General features: G+C 39.5%; 1 protein-coding gene across 1 annotated transcript; it reads left to right on the top strand.

Annotated features, from left to right (window-relative positions):
• The first annotated feature begins 10,962 nt into the window (after window positions 1-10,962).
• Window positions 10,963-21,049, top strand: LOC110896858 (protein CRABS CLAW). Its single transcript, XM_022143924.2, has 8 exons — window positions 10,963-11,211; window positions 11,279-11,404; window positions 11,524-11,623; window positions 11,764-11,812; window positions 11,952-12,027; window positions 12,203-12,250; window positions 13,542-13,596; window positions 20,882-21,049. Exons 1-7 carry the CDS (start codon window positions 11,095-11,097, stop codon window positions 13,545-13,547), a joined length of 522 nt encoding a protein of 173 aa, XP_021999616.1. The 5' UTR covers window positions 10,963-11,094; the 3' UTR covers window positions 13,548-13,596; window positions 20,882-21,049.
• Window positions 21,050-21,308: the final 259 nt, after the last annotated feature.

Genomic DNA, 21,308 nt, shown 5'->3' with positions numbered 1-21,308 from the left:
TTTCATGTTATATTCGATCAGCCCGGACTCAAAAATAAATGAGTTAAAATTATTCGCACATGATTGCTTAAATGCACAGTTCCTCCTTTCCTCCCTATAGCAAACCACGTTAAAATCACCAGTAATAACCTAACAAGCGTCATTAGCTTCAATAACAGATTTCAGCTCTATCCATAAATCCTTTTTGCCGGACACCCCCTGAGGAGCGTATACATTAAGAATGTTGACCGCCGAAACACACCCAATCAGATTTCCTCTAACATGTAAGTAATTCCTACTCTTTGACCCGCCCGTCTGACGAAATATTTTTTCATCCCAAACACATAATACACCCCCTGAAAGACCCATAGAATCGATAAAATCCGTGCCGAATTTGCTATTACCCCAAAACCTCGAGACATCGGAACGAGACAACATACCTTGTTTCGTCTCCTGAATAACTAAGAAATTAATTCCATGATCTGAAAAAGCCCTTTAATCCAATTAGATTTGTTAGCTCCCCCAATTCCCCTGATGTTCAAAGACATTAAATTCATAATGTAACTCCATTAAAGCCTGAAGACCGGATGGAATTCCTGATGAGATCTGAGTGCCCATTAAGATCCGCTCCAAGTTTGGACCCAACTACCACATTTGCTCCGACTTCCTTCTGGAGATCCTAAGTTTCTCATCCTCCATTATCGTGAGTCATCCCTTCTCTTACACCTTCTGATGTAGGATGATCTTGTAAATTGCTAGAATCGGGAGGATCCGGAGATGCCCTATTATTTAGATCAAAGAAGAAGTTTTCAAAGTGTAGGTCCCTATTTCGCGGAGGATAACGAACCTAAACCTTGTTATACAAACCCACTAGCGAGTGCGGAATCCAAGCTAGCAAGCAAACCGAGTTAGTAGCAAGTAGAGAAACAAACACACAAGTTCACCGATTAACACAAGTTGTATTAATGCAATGAGGGTTCGGTTACAAGCTCAATGTTTACAAATCTAACATGTAAACTCTCAAGTGTGTGTGTGTGTGAGTTCCGACAGAATGCTCTCAAAGAAACTCTCTATCTCTCGGTTGTCTTTCTGTCTGTGTCTCTTCTTTTGAAACTCAACACATGCATGGGTATTTATACCCAGCCCAAGATGCTATGTCCGAAGGATTCGACAGATGGTCCGAAGGATCATCTGTCGACCACATGTTACACGAAAGATCAGCATGGACCTCGAAGGATCATCCTTCGAGGTCTAATGGTCGAACCATATCTTTCGAGCATCTCGAAGGATCAGTTGTATCCTTCGAGGCTATCCTTCGATCCAGACAAACATCTTTCTAACTGTTGACTAAGTCAAACCGGAGGATGGTTGACTTTGTCAACTTACAGTACTGACATGGACATCGTTTACATACAGACCGAAAACAGACAAAGTACAGACACAAGTGCACCAACAAACTCCCCCTTGGCTGTAGCTTTGTCTTTGATCTCTAAACTTTGTCTTGTTCTTCTAAAAGTGTAGACTCGTCTAGAGCTTCGACGGTCATTGGTCTTCAGGTCTTCAAGACTCTGATGTCCTATTATGTCTTCAATGTCGGAGGATCTTCAAAGTCTTCACGTCTTGAAAGTAGAAAGTGTATCAACAAACTACCCGTATCATGTAGGAAGTGTGTTGACAAACTCCCCCTTAACATAAGCTCCCCCTTGAGTTATGCTCGTGAAAAGACTTTATCTTTATGAAGTGAGATCCTTGTGGTGTTGATGATGGCCAACGGCAACTCGATCATCTTCATCTTATGAGCGCCTTCTCGTGGTGTCTTCATTCCGAAGCTTGTCATCGACCATGTTCTCCTAGCCTTTAGAATCTGCACATGCAAGAAATCTAAACGCGTAATGAGAACAACTGCTTGGAATATAGCATAAACAAATGACACACAAATGACCATGTCATAATCAAACACCGTCCGACAGTTTGAAAGTTTTATAAATTTGTCAATTTAAGTCTTTAACTTTCAAAACCATGCAAATTTCGACCGTTTATGAAGATTTAGTCAATCCGGTTTTCAGTCAGGTTTCAGGTAACGAAGACTTGAGCTCCAACATCGTACGATCGAAAATAAAGCAGAAATAAAATCTTTTTGGCTTTTATAAAGTTTATATTAAAACACTCCTAAAATCTTTTTGGTATTTTTGAAATTAACAGACAACAATTTAAGATCCTTTGAGTGTTATCAAACGACATCACCGCTAATGTCGTGCTGATATGCACCAAACGACGAAAATGTTTAAAAGAAATAAAAGTTAAGCAGTAAATAAATAAATATATACAAACATTCTTTTTGCGAGTTTCGAGGGTAAGAGAATCATATCAGTGTACGGTCATGCCAAAACACTCTTGTTGTTCAGTTAGTTAATATTAAGATAAGCATCCTATAACAATTATCGGTATTGTTGTCCACTTAAGCTCAACTTATCAGATGTAATCATGTTTAGAGGATACGTTAAGGTATGATTTGTACTTACCGACCGGTGTTCATCCACATCACGACACATTCCCGTATCAAGGTATGCACGAGAGTTCATCTTACCGGTGAGTATACCGATTATCATCTGTTTGACCGTATAAATTGTGAGATACTCACTTATTTTGATTTGAAAACAAGTCCTATGTGATATAATCACTTATTGATGAGGAACTTGATTTTCGTATGCATGAGGGCACAGGTGCAAGTCCGTGAACAGGTCAGTACTTCCGTACAGCAGAGAGACGAACTTGACACCCGGATAAATGTGATATTTTATCACTTATTTGATTTGGACATGTGATTGTTTATCACTTATTGAGGTCGAATGCAGTATGTAATATGTACACGTATGTATAGTATCATGGAAGATCTAGACTTGCGTCCCCGTTATTTTTCGGTAAAAGATACAACCATGATACCCAGATGATAAGCAGCATAAAGACCGAATATCTCAGAACCTCGGCAATCTATCAAACGAAATTTCGGTACTAAGACCATATGCCAATGAATGGTTCCCACCTGGTCTTCAGTCGATTAAGATTTATATCACCCTGCACACTTTAAAATGATTGTGAGCCTACCGATACATCTTATATAGAGCTGCTTATCGTTTTGCATTTAAGGTTTAAAGAGGTTAGGATAGACCACTGATGTACTATCATTTTCTCTCTTGCTCTCCAGGAAACTCATTTTTGTTTTTCTATTGTTTTTGTGTTTTTGAAATTTTTCGATGTTTTTGGATTTTCAGATTTTTGGATTTACTCCCCCTAAAATCAATAAACTAAGACAAATTTAAAACACACAAAGATATTTACAAAAATGATTTTCCGATGTTGGTTTTACTCTTGCTTGACCTTAATGCCGTTTACCAAAATTAAGTTTTATCAGAAAAGATTTAACAAATTTTGGAAAAATGAGTTGGCATGTCGGTAAGCGGTGCGGACCATGACAACATTGATGAGTTTCACATTGAAACAATCACGTGTGAGGTGATATCCGAGATCAACGTGTCAGGTCAAAGAGTGCTGTTTGAGATAATAATAGTTCACAAAGTCGCTTAAATATCGACAAGTATAGGAGAGATTAAGAATTTAAAGGCGTATCCTGCAACTGTTCCGTGCATTGCAAGGAATCTAAGCACTCTCCCAACTGAATATCCACCCGGTGTGGACTTCAAGGTCGAATTTGCAACTACTGAAAAGTCTCTTGACAGCAATAAAATCATAAACCTCCGGGTCCGGCTGGTCTTCCACATTGTACCAGCGAAGGTCTTTGACTTTCTCTTTCAGAAATGGTGTGCGGATGTTCAATGCACTCCAAAGCATCGACACACATTTCACTTCATTCGTTCCTGAGGACCCGATCAAAAACCAGAATGACCAAATTTTCGGCACGTTCTTCATTTGGTCGAATTTTGCAACTTCATTCAGCCACATTTTCTTTTTCTTTCCTCCCTCTCCATCAAAGGCAACAATTTCTTCTGTCGCCTATCTTGTGCAAGGACATTCCACTATCAACAATCCTAAGACTATCAATAGTTCCTCCTGGAACTTCCTGCACACTCACTCAGAGATTAGTTGGAGAGAGGGACCCAAGCCATTGTGGTCTTGGGTCTTCCATTTTCATCAATGACAATAACTTCTTGTCTTTGATGGTTTGTAAATTGTGATGGTCCCCCTGATTCAGTAACCGATTTAGGTTTCCATGTCTGTTTTGTTTTATCAGTGTCATTCTTTAACATTTTAACTTCATTACAGTTTGAAGTTTTTGAATGTGTTGATTTCACAGAAACAGATTGTTTTTGAACCACATCGGTTTTAATTGCTTTTTCAATCCTTTTGACCTGTTGGCGTTTCTGCTTCTTCTCCCTTTCTTTTACAAGTCGGGGATCTAGTTTTGTGGAAGCAGATGGCTTACGGTCCGTCTTGTCACGGGGATCATCAACCTTCCCTTTTTGCTTATGAAGGTAAGGGCAATTTCGGATTATATGCCCAATGGTTCCACACTCAAAACATGATCTTCGTTCAACATACCTCGAAGAATCATGTGTTCTCTTAGCCGATGATGTTGAACCTTGTGAACTCGAGGTACTAGGCTTTGAGCTGTTTTGTTCATTCCTTTTCAAAACAGTAGCTTTCTTGACAAAATCTAAGTTAGATTTATTTTCAAACGTTTCAATTTTGTCCGTTCCCGTCGATTTCACAAAGTTAACATTTTTCTTCTTCTTTTGATTTGGCTTCTTCTGGACTTGAGCCGGTGTTTTACCTTTGGATTTGGTGTGATTTTGCTGTGTTGGCACTGTTGGTAATTTCTTGTTACCAAATTGTTTTCGAATTTCAGCCTTTGGAATAGGAGGACACTGTGTAACTGTAACTTTAGGTCCTGCCTTTCCCAAGAACTTACTCGTTGAATTCTCAAAGACTTTGCAGATTAAGGATTGATTAACATTCTTAATGGGAAAATCTTTGTCTGAGTAAATTTTATCATCACCAACTAGAGTGTACAGCAAATTCACACTCTCCGGCTCTTCTGCAGATGAGGACTCAGTTGCAATAGTCTTAGCGGGTTGAACAGGGGGATCACATAGAATGTGATTCTCAAGAGGTATGTCCTCATTTTTGGCTACCGCATCAGACTTTGCTGGGACAGTATCGTCAGATTCATCATCAGACGAATCAGCATCCTCAATCACAACTGGAGGATCTTGATTCTGTTCAGCACTCACAAATGTATCTGCTGACACATCTGAATCTGAGGATACTTCCTTTTGGTATCCGAGTCCTGCAGCAAACTCCTTAACATCTAGAGGCACAGAAGGTTCAAAGAAAACCCTGTCCTCTTCATCAGGCATGGCATCATAATTATGTCTCACTGGTGGTGGACACTTCTTGTACCCTATGCATGTGACATCTCTCTTTTCCTTCTGAACGTCAATGATGTGATCTAACACATAGCTAGAACTCAAATAACTGTCTAGCTTGAGTTGGATCGCATCACTTTCGGTTTTCACACAAGCCATCTCTTTTTGCATACTCTCAAGGCGAGATATATACAAATTAATATCAGTTTGTTTTCTTGAAACCATTTTAGTCAGTTCAGTTTTATCCTTCTTTAACGTTTCAATTACTGACTTAAATTCTTTTTCATGGTTTTCATAAAACATGTTGGCTTCTGTGCATTTAGAGAGGTCCACAGTCAATTTCTGATTGTGGAGAAAGGTCACATCATATTTTTCTTGCAAAGCGTCATGCTTACTTTGCAAGTCACTCAGATTCTCATTCACAGTAGTATGTTTGTCTTGCAAGTCAAACAAACTAGCTTGTAAAGCATCATGTTTGCCTTGCAACTCAGACATACTTTTCTCCATTTCAGCACATCTAGCATGCATCCTAGCACATTCATCACAATTAACAGCAGTGGGTTCATTGACACATACCTGACTTGATGAACCGTCGACATTAGCCATAAAGGCTGAATGGAGAGAAGACGAAGTATAAGCAGCTAGATCCACCAGAATAGATCTTCTTTGAGTTTCTGCTGCAGCTTCCTCCAAGAGTTCATCAATATCTGCATCGATTGCTGCATTCAATGTCTCACCCACATGATCATCACCAGAATTCGATGATTCTTCATCAACACTTCTGCTGTACCCAGAAGAGTCTTCATCTTCAGACGATTCACCACCACTGGCAGAAGATTCTCCACCACTGGTGTGAACTAGCTCCTTCACAATCTGAGCAAAACATGCTGTTCCATCGGGAGCATCACCACCCAACTGGATTGACCAGTCACAACCTTCATCTACCTGAACTGCAAGTGCCCGGTTGGTTTGGTTGTTGACGGGTACCATGGTACGATCATTGTTTCTGTTCTGCCGATTGCCTTGGTTTCTGAAGGGGTTTTGATTTCCGTGCTGGGCTGGCTTGGTGCATTCCCGTTTAAAGTGACCCCGTTCACCACAATTGAAGCACTTTACAGCTTGCTTATCGAACCCATACTTGGTGTCTCGCTTACTTTCCAAGCTGGTTCTTCCAGTACTCTCCATCCAATCCTTTGCTCTTCTCACAGCACTCGCAAAGGCCCACTTGATGTCCATCAAGTCCATCTCCTCTTTATCAATCTGCCTGTAATCTTCTTGTGTCAGATTAATGTTGCCAATCTGACCTTCTATCAACCCACAGTACGCGCTCACTACAGTGTTAAGCAGCTCCATGTGTTCCTTAGCCACTTCTACACTGATTTTAGAGAAGCTTGACGTGTCGAGCTGTACTGTACTTGACTTTGATTGTTGACCAGCAGATGATGTTCCTCCATAACATGCACGTTGTTGTTGTTGAGCAGGAGGAGGTGGAGGTGGTTGGATTGGATTTCCATACATGTCTGTGGTGGAAGGTGGCTTAACAGGAACTTGTATTGGATTGCCAAAACAATCTGTGCTTGTGACAAACGCTGTTTGAAGTGGAGCATGTGAACCGGTTCTTGCAGACGAAGAACTGGAAGTTCCACAGTACATTTCAGGATTCTGTGGCAATGGAACTCTCTTCGCCTTCAATGTTTCCTCCTGATCCTTGTTTTCCAACAGTTGAACGAATTCGTTGATATTAGTGGTTCTCAACACCCCGTTGTACTTCAGGATTTCCAAGAAACTACTCCATTGAGGAGGCAAAGCATCAGCAAACTTCTTCACAACTTCAGCTTGAGTTGTCACAACACTATAATTATCCAATTCCGTAAGCAGATGATAAAATCGGCTTGTCATATCTCCCAAGGACTCCTTATCCATACAAGTGAAGCCTTCGAATTCTTTCTTGAGAAGATCATGACGCATTTGACGTGTTGCTGCATTTCCCACTCCTCTGTTTTTCAATCCATCCCATAACTTCTTTGTTGTCTTGAAGCTGACAAACTGATGGTAGATATCCTTGCTCAACGCCTGAGTGAGAATGGCGTATGCCTTCTTTTCCAGATCATAGGTTTTCTTTTTATCTTCTGGAAGATCAGCAAACGTAGTAGAATCTGAAGCAGCAACCTCGATGGCTTGATCGAAATCTGTGGTGAAACGTATCCACAGTTCCGTATTTTGACCAAGAACATATGTTTTAAATCTCTCAACCCATCCTGGATATTCATTCAAATGCATCAACTTTGGAGGTCGATTCAAACTTCCTGTTTCACTTTCGCTCAGTAGAATACTTTGAATGCTCGGAGTTTGATTCGATACCAAAGCCCATTGATTTCCCTGAGAAGATGTCGATACCGGCGACTCGGCCCATAAAGGAGATGACCTGGTATTCGTGTATTTTCCATCGTCTGGAGCCGATGTACCCCACCATGAGGGAGTGACATTTGATCTTGTATATTCACCATTGTCTGGAGCCGGAGTTCCCCACCAACTCGGATTCATGATAGATAAGCAAAATAAATGCTAAGTAAGAATGATCCGAAAGATAACACAACCGAAGGTTCCTGGTCGAAAGATCTGAAATCACAGAAAGTTGTTAACAATAAACAGATCACAATCGAAAGATATAATCTTGTTCGAAGGATCAACAGTACTCGAAGGATTACTGTTGACTCTCGAACAATGATCTCGAAAGACTCAAGAACACGAAGGATTCCCTTTTGAAAGATCCTTATCTTTCGTGTTAAATCCTTATCTTTCGATCAACAGATCTCGAAAGATTCACCAATACGAAGGATCCTAATCTTTCGGACACTAATCTTTCGAAATGATTCCTTTCTCGAAGGATATGTTTCAGACTTCGAAGGATGGGTCGAAGGATATTAATCTTTCGAGCCCTCCTTGGTCGAAAGATATCGAAGGATGATCTTTCGATGTCGAAAGATATCTTTCGAGAGCTCTGACACAATCTGATCTGATGTGAAAGGTTGGTGAAAAGGTGACAGGTTGGTAAGGTCAACTTTCGGCAAAAGGTATGGTCAGACGTACTTTCCCACCAACTTTGAAAAGATTGCCCAAAAAGGAAAACCTTATCTTCACACTAGTCACCGGAAACCTTGATCGGAACTTGACCGGAAATACCAAGTTACTTAAAAACAATTTTTCAAGTTACCCAACCCAACCTTGAACACTCCCGAAGGTTTAGAAACCGTTTTTCAGTTTAAACAAGCAAGAAAAACCACCAAAAACGGGTGCTAAACCAAGTGTTCAAACACACCAAACACTTGAACAAACCCGGTTTTAAACAAGGTAAAGAGCGAGGCTCTGATACCACTTGTAGGTCCCTATTTCGCGGAGGATAACGAACCTAAACCTTGTTATACAAACCTACTAGCGAGTGCGGAATCCAAGCTAGCAAGCAAACCGAGTTAGTAGCAAGTAGAGAAACAAACACACAAGTTCACCGATTAACACAAGTTGTATTAATGCAATGAGGGTTCGGTTACAAGCTCAATGTTTACAAATCTAACATGTAAACTCTCAAGTGTGTGTGTGTGTGTGAGTTCCGACAGAATGCTCTCAAAGAAACTCTCTATCTCTCGGTTGTCTTTCTGTCTGTGTCTCTTCTTTTGAAACTCAACACATGCATGGGTATTTATACCCAGCCCAAGATGCTATGTCCGAAGGATTCGACAGATGGTCCGAAGGATCATCTGTCGACCACATGTTACACGAAAGATCAGCATGGACCTCGAAGGATCATCCTTCGAGGTCTAATGGTCGAACCATATCTTTCGAGCATCTCGAAGGATCAGTTGTATCCTTCGAGGCTATCCTTCGATCCAGACAAACATCTTTCTAACTGTTGACTAAGTCAAACCGGAGGATGGTTGACTTTGTCAACTTACAGTACTGACATGGACATCGTTTACATACAGACCGAAAACAGACAAAGTACAGACACAAGTGCACCAACACAAAGCCCTTATTTACTCCACTCCCTTCTCTCTCTTCTGGAACCAAATCTGACGTGTCCCCCTTCCTCTTTGAACAGAGCTGTTCTTCCAACTGGGCCCTAGGTCGTTTTTTGGTCTAATTTCCTCTTCAGAAATGCAAGAGTCTTTTGGGCCTTTAGTTTTGCTATGATGGCCAGCCGCCTTTAATGTTCTAGGCCCACTACCATTATTACCCCCACACGAAATCGAAACAAATTTTTAGAGTCCTCCTCCCCGACACAATCATTACTGGGCCCCATTGTGGTATTATCCAAAAAAGTCTTCTCCACTCCCCCTGCGTCGATTCCCCATGCACCTTGGAAGTAAACCCGCCACCTTCTGTCTCAACCTGCATCGGAACATGCACCGGAATATTCACCTCTTGATCTGCCAGCCGAGTCTCCTCATCTTCCGGTAAGGAGTCCAATACCGCGGCCTCCGACGATGAGTCATCCACCAGGCTATCATCTTCCTCCTCCACCCTAATACAGTCCGGAATCCAATCGTCAGTATCCTCGAAGATCTAAACTTTGAGGGTTTTGTCTTTCCACCGAAGGTTGATCTCGTCAAAAATTGAATTCCCTTCTCCGACCAGCACCCCTATGCGGCTTACAGAAAAGTCTTCGTCTTCCGGGCCAAGTCCCGTAACATGGAGGACCTTACCGAACTCTTGACCTATTTTCCTAAACACGTCCTCTTCTCCGAGATTGAAAGGAACCCCCGAAAACCTTGAGCCAAGCTATCCTATCATAAGGAAGAGATTGACCCTGCCATACGTCTAATTGGCCAAACCACTCTTTCCACCGGTCATGATTACACGCGAACTCGCCAGCATCCTTGTGATTATTGAAATTTATCAGAACCGTTAGTCCTCCTATATAGTGAATCGAAATGAATTCAATCCCTTTAACCTAAAGATAATAATAACAAGGTAGTGTTGGCTTTCAAGTGGTTTGCGATGATGCAAATTGACCAGCAAAAGGTCACATTAGCTCACATTTTACTTGGTTCTTAAAATTTGATTTTTTTCCTTTAACCTAAAGATAATAATAACAACCAAAATTTGTAACCCCTTCCAATCTTATAGTGCCAAATCACTTACCTCATCCACTACCCTAATACACCTAATTTAATGACACCACCACCCTAAAGCATGAGTCTTGCCATTTTACACTACCTTCTCTCTCCCTATACACTAGTCTCTCTCTCTCTCTCTCTCCTGCCCCCACACACACCATCTACGATAACCATCACCCGTGTCCCCTACCCGCACGACAGGCGCCAGTGCTGCTGGTCGGGTAGGTGGTACCCAAGAGCCTTTCGGCAAGTGCCCCAACCCCCCCCCCCCCCCCTAAAACTATATTTTGTGAGCTATAACAATCCAAACTTCTATGTAACATGAGAATTGAGATGGGATGGAACAAAGCAAAGTGAATCGTTTGGAAGCTAGAAATGGGATGTACTATTTCCATTAGTAATAGGAACCCTAAAATTATCTTTCTTTTCATGCACCAACTAGCTACCTAGCTTCCCCAGCCCTACATATACTCCAACATATCTTCCTCCCCATCAAAACCCTAACAGACCTATATGCAATCTCTATCAAAATCAATAATCATCTACTAATTAGTACAAAACCACTTGCTTGTTATATCAACCACCGATCGCTGTTTTGATCCATCGTACGACCGATCATGAACTTTGAAGCTGTGCAAGCAAAGAGGATCATGAACATGGATCCACCAGTTCAAACTCCATCACATCAGCACCTTTGCTATGTTCGCTGCAACTTCTGCAAGACCCTTCTAGCGGTATTTGTGTGACTAACAACCTAACTTTGTTTAGGATAAAGATTTTATTAAAACCAAATATTTGCAGGTAGTGATACCATGCAAGAAGTTTTTGGATACAGTGACAGTGAAATGTGGAAACTGTTGTAATTTATCATTTCTCACCATTAAGGCTTCTCATCCTTTTCAATCTCCTTCACTTCCTCCTTTTCAGGTTTGTTTTATTTTTTTAATTTATTTTAAATAATTCTTGCGTACAAAATTGATTTTGCGATATATTATGAAAGAAAATAAGTAGATTTCGACCATTTTCGTGTTAAACCTGCAAAACAGGCTGACATTTCGAGCGATTTCAAACGGGCTCAATTTTCTTCATCTTCGTCATCCACATCAAACGAACCCGAGCCACCAAAAGTTCCGTTCGTTGTTAAACGTACTCACTAGTTCTTCTCCATCCCTCATATAATTTTAGTTGTTAATTTATATTTTGAAGTACTAGATATTAATCCTTTAGGTAAAAAAATATATATATATTAATCATATTATTTAATTTATAAAGGCTTGTTTATGCAGCACCTGAGAGGAAACACAGGATTCCATCTGCTTACAATAGATTCATGAAGTGAGTTCATAATCAAAATACTAATAATTTTTTAACACGGTCAGCTTTGAATTTTAAATATAAATAAAAATATAATTCGAACTTTGAATTGAAAAAAAAAATATTTTATATGTTTTTTTTTTGTGAACTTTCAAATTAGAGAGGAAATACAACGCATCAAGGCTTCTAATCCTCAAATACCTCATCGAGAAGCTTTCAGCACGGCAGCTAAAAGTGTAATTACGTACTACTTGCAGCTTGTTAATTTATATTTTTATATTCATGTATTTGTTTAATTATTTTTCTTTTTACATTTTAGCTGTTAATTAGAAATATCAGAAATAATTAAAGAAGAAAGCAATCTGTAATGCTGGGTTCTGTTAATTATTCATTGTTTAATGTTTGCAACAGTGGGCTGGCCGTATACCAAATGGATCCATCTCTGAAAGCATCAACACTGTAAGATTTCTTCTGCATTTCTTGGTTAAAAATATTAGAATATATACTTTCAATAATTAAATTTCTAATTCCAGCTCTGTTAAAGTTACATATCAATGTGGTGTTTCATAAATCCTTTTTAAAATCCAAATAACAAATTAAAAGAAGCCAAGTCTTTACCCCCTTTATATGTATTTTTTTCGTAATTAAAAACTTAATTAATTGTTAAGTAAGAAATAGATACTAAAATATGTAAGAGAGAACCAAATAAATAGCTTACTAAGAGAAAATTATTGTTTCTTACATTCGAAATTTCGAATATATAATGTCTTATTAATTTCCCAACCAAACTACATAAACTATGTTCTAAAATTATCATGTGTGATATAAAAGAAGCATTATAAATTTATAATAATAATACGTACACAAATACAAAAAAGAAAAAAAAAACACCTCTGTGTCGTTTTGTCTGCCACAATTTTGTGATCATTTTGTTTTAACCTTGGTTGCTAATGGGATGTCCATTCCATTTCGTTGCTAAAGTTTACAAAAGTGTATATAAGAAGTTGAACAAAATAGTCATTCTCTAGAACTTATGAGAACCAACAAACTAAATGTGATCTAGTGACTATTCCTTTCCTCTTTGGTTAGTTCATAACATGCACATGATTACAAGAAAACAGGGTAATAGCGGCGACAAATGTCGCCGCTAAAGACCCAAGTCTGCGCCACTATTGTTAATAGCAGCGACATGTCGCCACTAAAGGGTCGCCTGTAAAGATTGGACGGTAAAGGGCCCGGTGTCGCCGCTATTGCTTCATGTCGTCGCTATTAACTAGGTTAAACCCCAGCCGTTGGATCGAGATAAGGAATGAGTGGCTGGGGTTTAACCTTAACTTTAAAGTTTTAGGGGTGACGAGTGTCGCCGCTATTGATGTATATACATGTCGCCGCTATTAACTAGGTTAAACCCCAACCGTTGGATCGAGATAAGGAATGAGTGGCTGGTGTTTAATCTCAGACACCATTTTCTAGATCGATCAATAGCGGTGACATATGGCTTGTCGCCGCTATTACTCAACATTCTTGTAGTGATACTCGATGTTATACAAATGGGACTGGTCGTGTGCTCTTAATTGAACCTGAAATTAGATTGAATAACATCAATGATTAGATATGCTCCTCGATCAAGTTTAGAATCAAACACGATATTATTTGTACAATGGTATCACTTGATCAAGGTTGGTGATCGATGATATACACATATCATCTTTTATTATATGTTTTGTATTTTAAGGTTTCGATCTTTCAGGATTGATCGATGACTTGAAGTAACTAAGTATGAATTCTACCCAAGCCATTTTAAAGTGTAGGTCCCTGTTTCGCGGAGGATTACGAACCTAAACCTTGTTATACAAACCTACTAGCGAGTGCGGAATCCAAGCTAGCAAGCAAACCGAGTTAGTAGCAAGTAGAGAAACAAACACACAAAGATTCACCGATTAACACTAGTCGTATTAATGCAATGAGGGTTTCGGTTACAAGCTCAATGTTTACAGAAGTGTTCTATAAACTCTCTAAGTGTGTGAGTGAGTTCTGGGCAGAATGCTCTCTAAGCTTCTATCTCTCGGGTGTGTGAAAATGGCAGAACTTCAGAACTCCAGAACTAACTCACACTCAACACATGCATGGGTATATATACCCAGCTCAGCAGGTCTGCTCGAAGGATTCGACAGATGGTCCGAAGGATCATCTGTCGACCACATGTTACACGAAAGATCAGCATGGACCTCGAAGGATCATCCTTCGAGGTCTAATGGTCGAACCATGGTCGAACCATATCTTTCGATCACCTCGAAGGATCAGGTGTATCCTTCGAGGCTATCCTTCGATCAGAACATCTTTCAAATGTTGTCCAAGTCAAACCGGAGGATGGTTGACTTGGTCAACTTACAGACTACTAAGGACATCGTTTACATACAGACCCAATACAGACAAAGTACAGACACAAGTGCACCAACAAACTCCCCCTTGGCTGTAGCTTTGTCTTTGATCTCTAATCTTTGTCTTGTTCTTCTAAAAGTGTAGACTCGTCTTGAACTTCGACGGTCTTTGGTCTTCAAGTCTTCAAGACTCTGATGTCCTATCATGTCTTCAATGTCGGAGGATCTTCAAAGTCTTCACGTCTTGAAAGTAGAGAGTGTATCAACAAACTACCCGTATCATGTAGGAAGTGTGTTGACAAACTCCCCCTTAACATAAGCTCCCCCTTGAGTTATGCTCGTGAAAAGACTTTATCTTTATGAAGTGAGATCCTTGTGGTGTTGATGATGGCCAGCGGCAACTCGATCATCTTCATTCATTGAGTGCCTTCGTGTCTTCATTCCAAAGCTCGTCAACGACCATGTTCTCCTAGCCTTTAGAATCTGCACATGCAAGAAATCTAAACGCGTAATGAGAACAATTGCTTGGAATATAGTATAAACAAATGACACACGAATGACCATGTCATAATCAAACACCGTCCGACAGTTTGAAAGTTTAATAAAATTTGTCAATTTTAGTTTTTAACTTTCAAAACATGCAAATTTCGACCGTTTATGAAGATTTAGTCAGTTCGGTTTTCAGTCAAGTTTCAGGTAACGAAGACTTGAGCTCCAACATCGTACGATCGAAAATAAAGCAGAAATAAAATCTTTTTGGCTTTTATAAAGTTTATATTAAAACAAGCCTAAAATCTTTTTGGTATTTTTGAAATTAAAAGACAACAATTTAAAATCCTTTGAGTGTTATCAAACGACATCACCGCTAATGTCGTGCTGATATGCACCAAACGACGAAACTGTTTAAAAGAAAAACAATAAAAGTTAAGCAGTAAATAAATAAATATATACAAACATTCTTTTTGCGAGTTTCGAGGGTAAGAGAATCATATCAGTGTACGGTCATGCCAAAACACTCTTGTTGTTTAGTTAGTTAACATTAAGATAAGCATCCTATAACAATTATTGGTATTGTTGTCCACTTAAGCTCAACTTATCAGATGTAATCATGTTTAGAGGATACGTTAATGTATGATTTATACTTACCGACCGGTGTTCATCCACATCACGACACATTCCCGTATCAAGGTATGCACGAGAGTTCATCTTACCAGTGAGTATACCGATTATCATCTGTTTGACCGTATAAATTGTGAGATACTCACTTATTTTGATTTGAAAACAAGTCCTATGTGATATAATCACTTATTGATGAGGAACTTGATTTTCGTATGCATGAGGGCACAGGTGCAAGTCCGTGAACAGGTCAGTACTTCCGTACAGCAGAGAGACGAACTTGACACCCGGATAGATGTGATATTTTATCACTTATTTGATTTGGACATGTGATTGTTTATCACTTATTGAGGTCGAATGCAGTATGCAATATGTACACGTATGTATAGTATCATGGAAGATCTAGACTTGCGTCCCCGTTATTTTTCGGTAAAAGATACAACCATGATACCCAGATGATAAGCAGCATAAAGACCGAATATCTCAGAAACTCGGCAATCTATCAAACGAAATTTCGGTACTAAGACCATATGCCAATGAATGGTTCCCACCTGATCTTCAGTCGATTAAGATTTATATCACCCTGCACACTTTAAAATGATTGTGAGCCTACCGATACATCTTATATAGAGCTGCTTATCGTTTTTCATTTAAGGTTTAAAGAGGTTTGGATAGACCACTGATGTACTATCATTTTCTCTTTTGCTCGCCAGGAAACTCATTTTTGTTTTTCTATTGTTTTTGTGTTTTTGAAATTTTTCGATGTTTTTGGATTTTCAGAATTTTGGATTTACTCCCCCTAAAATCAATAAACTAAGATAAATTTAAAAACACACAAAGATATTTACAAAAATGATTTTCCGATGTTGGTTTTACTCTTGCTTGACCTTAATGCCGTTTACCAAAATTAAGTTTTATCAGAAAAGATTTAGCAAATTTTGGAAAAATGAGTTGGCATGTCGGTAAGCGGTGCGGACCATGACAACATTGATGAGTTTCATATTGAAACAATCACTTGTGAGGTGATATCCGAGATCAACGTGTCAGGTCAAAGAGTGCTGTACGAGATAATAACAATTCACAAAGCAGTTAAAATATCGACAAGTATAGGAGAGATTAAGAATTTAAAGGCGTATCCTGCAACTGTTCCGTGCATTGCAAGGAATCTAAGCACTCTCCCAACTGGATATCCACCCGGTGTGGACTTCAAGGTCGAATTTGCAACTACTGAAAAATCTCTTGACAGCAACAAGCTCATAAACCTCCGGGTCCGGCTGGTCTTCCACATTTCACCAGCGAAGGTCTTTGACTTTCTCTTTCAGAAATGGTGTGCGGATGTTCAATGCACTCCAAGGCATCGACACACATTTCACTTCATTCGTTCCTGTGGACCCGATCAAAACCAGAAAGACCAAATTTTTGGCACGTTCTTCATTTGGTCAAATTTTGCAACTTCATTCAGCCACATTCTCTTTTTCTTTTCTCTCTCTCCATCAAAGGCAACAATTTCTTCTGTCGCCTATCTTGTGCAAGGACATTCCACTATCAACAATCCTAAGACTATCAATAGTTCCTCCTGGAACTTCCTGCACACTCACTCAGAGATTAGTTGGAGAGAGGGACCCAAGCCATTGTGGTCTTGGGTCTTCCATTTTCATCAATGACAATAACTTCTTGTCTTTGATGGTTTGTAAATTGTGATGGTCCCCCTGATTCAGTAACCGATTTAGGTTTCCATGTCTGTTTTGTTTTATCAGTGTCATTCTTTAACATTTTAACTTCATTACAGTTTGAAGTTTTTGAATGTGTTGATTTTACAGAAACAGATTGTTTTTGAACCACATCGGTTTTAATTGCTTTTTCAATCCTTTTGACCTGTTGGCGTTTCTGCTTCTTCTCCCTTTCTTTTACAAGTCGGGGATCTTGTTTTGTGGAAGTAGATGGCTTACGGTCAGTCTTGTCACGGGGATCATCAACCTTCCCTTTTTGCTTATGAAGGTAAGGGCAATTTCGAATTATATGCCCAATGGTTCCACACTCAAAACATGATCTTCGTTCAACATACCTCGAAGAATCATGTGTTCTCTTAGCCGATGATGTTGAACCTTGTGAACTCGAGGTACTAGGCTTTGAGCTGTTTTGTTCATTCCTTTTCAAAACAGTAGCTTTCTTGACAAAATCTAAGTTAGATTTATTTTCAAACGTTTCAATTTTGTCCGTTCCCGTCGATTTCACAAAGTTAACATTTTTCTTCTTCTTTTGATTCGGCTTCTTCTGGACTTGAGCCGGTGCCTTTCCTTTGGGCTTGGTGTGATTTTGCTGTTTTGGCATTGCTGGTAATTTCTTGTTGCCAAATTGTTTTCGAACTTCAGCCTTTGGGATTGGAGGACACTGTGTAACTGTAACATGTGGTCCTTTCTTCCCCAAAAACTTACTTGTCGAATTTTCAAAGACTTTATCGATTAAGGATTGATTAACGTTCTTAATAGGAAAATCTTTGTCTGAGTAAATTTTATCATCACCAACCAAAGTGTACAGCAAGGTCACACTCTCCGACTCCTTCTCAGACGAGGACTCAGTTGCAACAGTCTTAGCGGGTTTTGCAGGGGGATCACATAGAATGTGATTCTCAAGAGGTATGTCCTCATTTTTGACTACCGCATCAGACTTTGCTGGGACAGCATTATCAGATTCATCATCAGACGAATCAGCATCCTCAATCACGACTGGAGGATCCTGTTTCTGTTCAGCAGTTACAGATGTATCTGCTGACACATTTGAATCTGAGGATACTTCTTTCTGGTATCCGAGTCCTGCTGCAAACTCCTTCACATCAAGAGGAACAGATTGTTCGAAGAACACTCTATCCTCCTCGTCAGGCATCGCATCATAATTGTGTCTCACAGGTGGTGGACATTTCTTATATCCTATGCATGTGACATCCCGTTTTTCTTTCTGAACGTCAATGATGTGATCCAACACATAGCTAGAGCTCAAATAACTATCTAGCTTAAGTTGGATCGCATCACTTTCGGTTTTCACACAAGCCATTTCTTTTTGCATTGTCTCAAGACGTGAGATATACAAATTAATTTCCGTTTGTTTTCTGGAAACCATTTTAGTCAATTCAGTTTTATCTTTCTTTAACGTCTCAATCATTGACTTAAATTCTTTTTCATGGTTTTCATAAAACATATTGGCTTCTGTGCATTTTGAAAGATCCACGGTCAACTTCTGGTTGTGGATAAATGTCACATCATATTTCTCTTGCAAAGCTTCGTGTTTGCTTTGCAATTCACACCACTTGACATTCAATGAAACATGTTTGTCTTGCAAGTCAAACAAACTAGCTTGTAAAGCATCATGTTTGCCTTGCAACTCAGACATGTTTGCCTTTAATCTAGCACAATTATCACAATCTACAGCAGTTGGTTCATCAACACATACCTGACTGGAATTACTCTCAGGTGTTGGCCTTTCTGCATCAGAATCAACAATCTCTCTTGATGATTCACATTCAGATCCATCCTCACTTGAACTTGAAGTTGTATCACCTTCCACTGAAGTTGAAACATCTTCACCTGAACTTCTAACATGTTCAGAACTGTCATCATTCCCCGAGGATCCACCCTTGCTGACATCTTTGACAATTTCAGCATACAACGCCGTTTTTGTCTGACTACTGTTCTTGGGATTAAGAAATGACGATTCTACAGTAGAATAATGGTGTTGCACGGCAACTGGGGGTAATGGATTTCCATACATGTCTGTGGTGGGAGCTGGCTTTACAGGAACTAGTTTTGGATTGCCAAAACAATCTGTGATTGTGACGTACTCCGTTTTTAATGGAGCATGTGAAACGGGTCTTGCAAACGAAGTACTGGAAGTTCCAAAATACATATCAGAATTGCATGGCACACTGGATCTTGCAGAAAACGTACTGCTCTCTGCAGTTGACGGATTACCCCATGCTGGATTCATTTTTGATCAGAAAAATGAAAACTATATCAATGTCTCAAAGGATAATAGCCACCCGAAAGATCACACAGCCGAAGGATCCTGGTTGCAAGATCTGAGATCACAGAAACTTGTTAACAATAAACTGACCACAATCGAAAGATCAACTATTGTTCGAAGGATCAACAGTACTCGAAAGATTACTGTTGAGTCTTGAACAATAATATCGAAAGATTCAAGAACTCGAAGGATTCCCTTTTGAAAGATCCTTATCTTTCGAGTCAAATCCCTATCTTTCGGACACTTATCTTTCGAATAGCTAACTTCCGAAGGATCACACTTGTTCGAATGATCAACAGTGTTCGAAGGATCACTGTTGACTTTCGAGCACTGGCTTCGAAAGACTCAAAATCTCGAAAGATTCACACTTGAAAGGTCCTTATCTTTCGAGATAAAACAACTATCTTTCGAAAAGATTCCCTGATCGAAAGATATATTTCGAACTTCGAGGGACGGGTCGAAGGATATAAATCTTTCGAGCCCTTCTTGATCGAAAGATATCGAAGGATGATCTTTCGATGTCGAAAGATATCTTTCGATATGTTCTGACACACTGACACAAAGTGATGGGTTGGTGAAAAGGTGACAGGTTGGTAAGGTCAACTTTCGGCAAAAGGTATGGTCAGACGTACTTTCCCACCAACTTTGAAAATTTTGCCAAAAATGAAATCCTTATCTTCAACACCAGTCACCGGAATGTTAACCGGAGACTTAACCGGAAAATACAAAATCACTTAAAACAATTTTTCAAGTTACCCAACCCCACTTAAAACACTCCCGGTTAGTTTAGACACGTTTTTACTCAAAGAAAAAGCAAGAAAACAAGTAAAAACAGGTGCAAAACCAAGTGTTTCAACACACCACAACTTGTAAAAACCCGGTTTTAAACAAGGTAAAGAGCGAGGCTCTGATACCACTTGTAGGTCCCTGTTTCGCGGAGGATTACGAACCTAAACCTTGTTATACAAACCTACTAGCGAGTGCGGAATCCAAGCTAGCAAGCAAACCGAGTTAGTAGCAAGTAGAGAAACAAACACACAAAGATTCACCGATTAACACTAGTCGTATTAATGCAATGAGGGTTTCGGTTACAAGCTCAATGTTTACAGAAGTGTTCTATAAACTCTCTAAGTGTGTGAGTGAGTTCTGGGCAGAATGCTCTCTAAGCTTCTATCTCTCGGGTGTGTGAAAATGGCAGAACTTCAGAACTCCAGAACTAACTCACACTCAACACATGCATGGGTATATATACCCAGCTCAGCAGGTCTGCTCGAAGGATTCGACAGATGGTCCGAAGGATCATCTGTCGACCACATGTTACACGAAAGATCAGCATGGACCTCGAAGGATCATCCTTCGAGGTCTAATGGTCGAACCATGGTCGAACCATATCTTTCGATCACCTCGAAGGATCAGGTGTATCCTTCGAGGCTATCCTTCGATCAGAACATCTTTCAAATGTTGTCCAAGTCAAACCGGAGGATGGTTGACTTGGTCAACTTACAGACTACTAAGGACATCGTTTACATACAGACCCAATACAGACAAAGTACAGACACAAGTGCACCAACATAAAGACATTGAAGGATTAATGCTATATGCATTAGAGTTCATGCCCTATTGTGTAATTTGTTTTTCGTACCAATTTAAAGAAATGCATGTTTATGTAGTGCATCTAATTTGAGGATGCGCGATATACGAATCTCTTTTAGTATGTTAAAGAATTACTTTAGCGAAAATGCTTGTTTTCTTGACTCCATTGCACTTTGCGTCTTTATTATCGTTTAACTATAACCCATAGGGTTATGGTATCAGAAACGGTTGCTTTATTTTTCAAACTAATCATGTCCCGGTTATATAATTGGTTAAAAATGATTGTTTACTTTATTTTTTAAAGGGCGTACGGTTAAGATGTCGCTAACCAAGTTAGTAGTTAGTATAAAAGAGATATTTAGGTTCAAAATGAATACCTTATATTTAATTTGGGGAAAAGAAAAGGAATC

Source organism: Helianthus annuus, chromosome 12, assembly GCF_002127325.2.
Source record: "Helianthus annuus cultivar XRQ/B chromosome 12, HanXRQr2.0-SUNRISE, whole genome shotgun sequence".
Lineage (NCBI taxonomy): Eukaryota > Viridiplantae > Streptophyta > Magnoliopsida > Asterales > Asteraceae > Helianthus > Helianthus annuus.
Note: the sequence above shows the minus strand (reverse complement) of the source record. Positions and strands in the feature narration are given on the sequence as shown.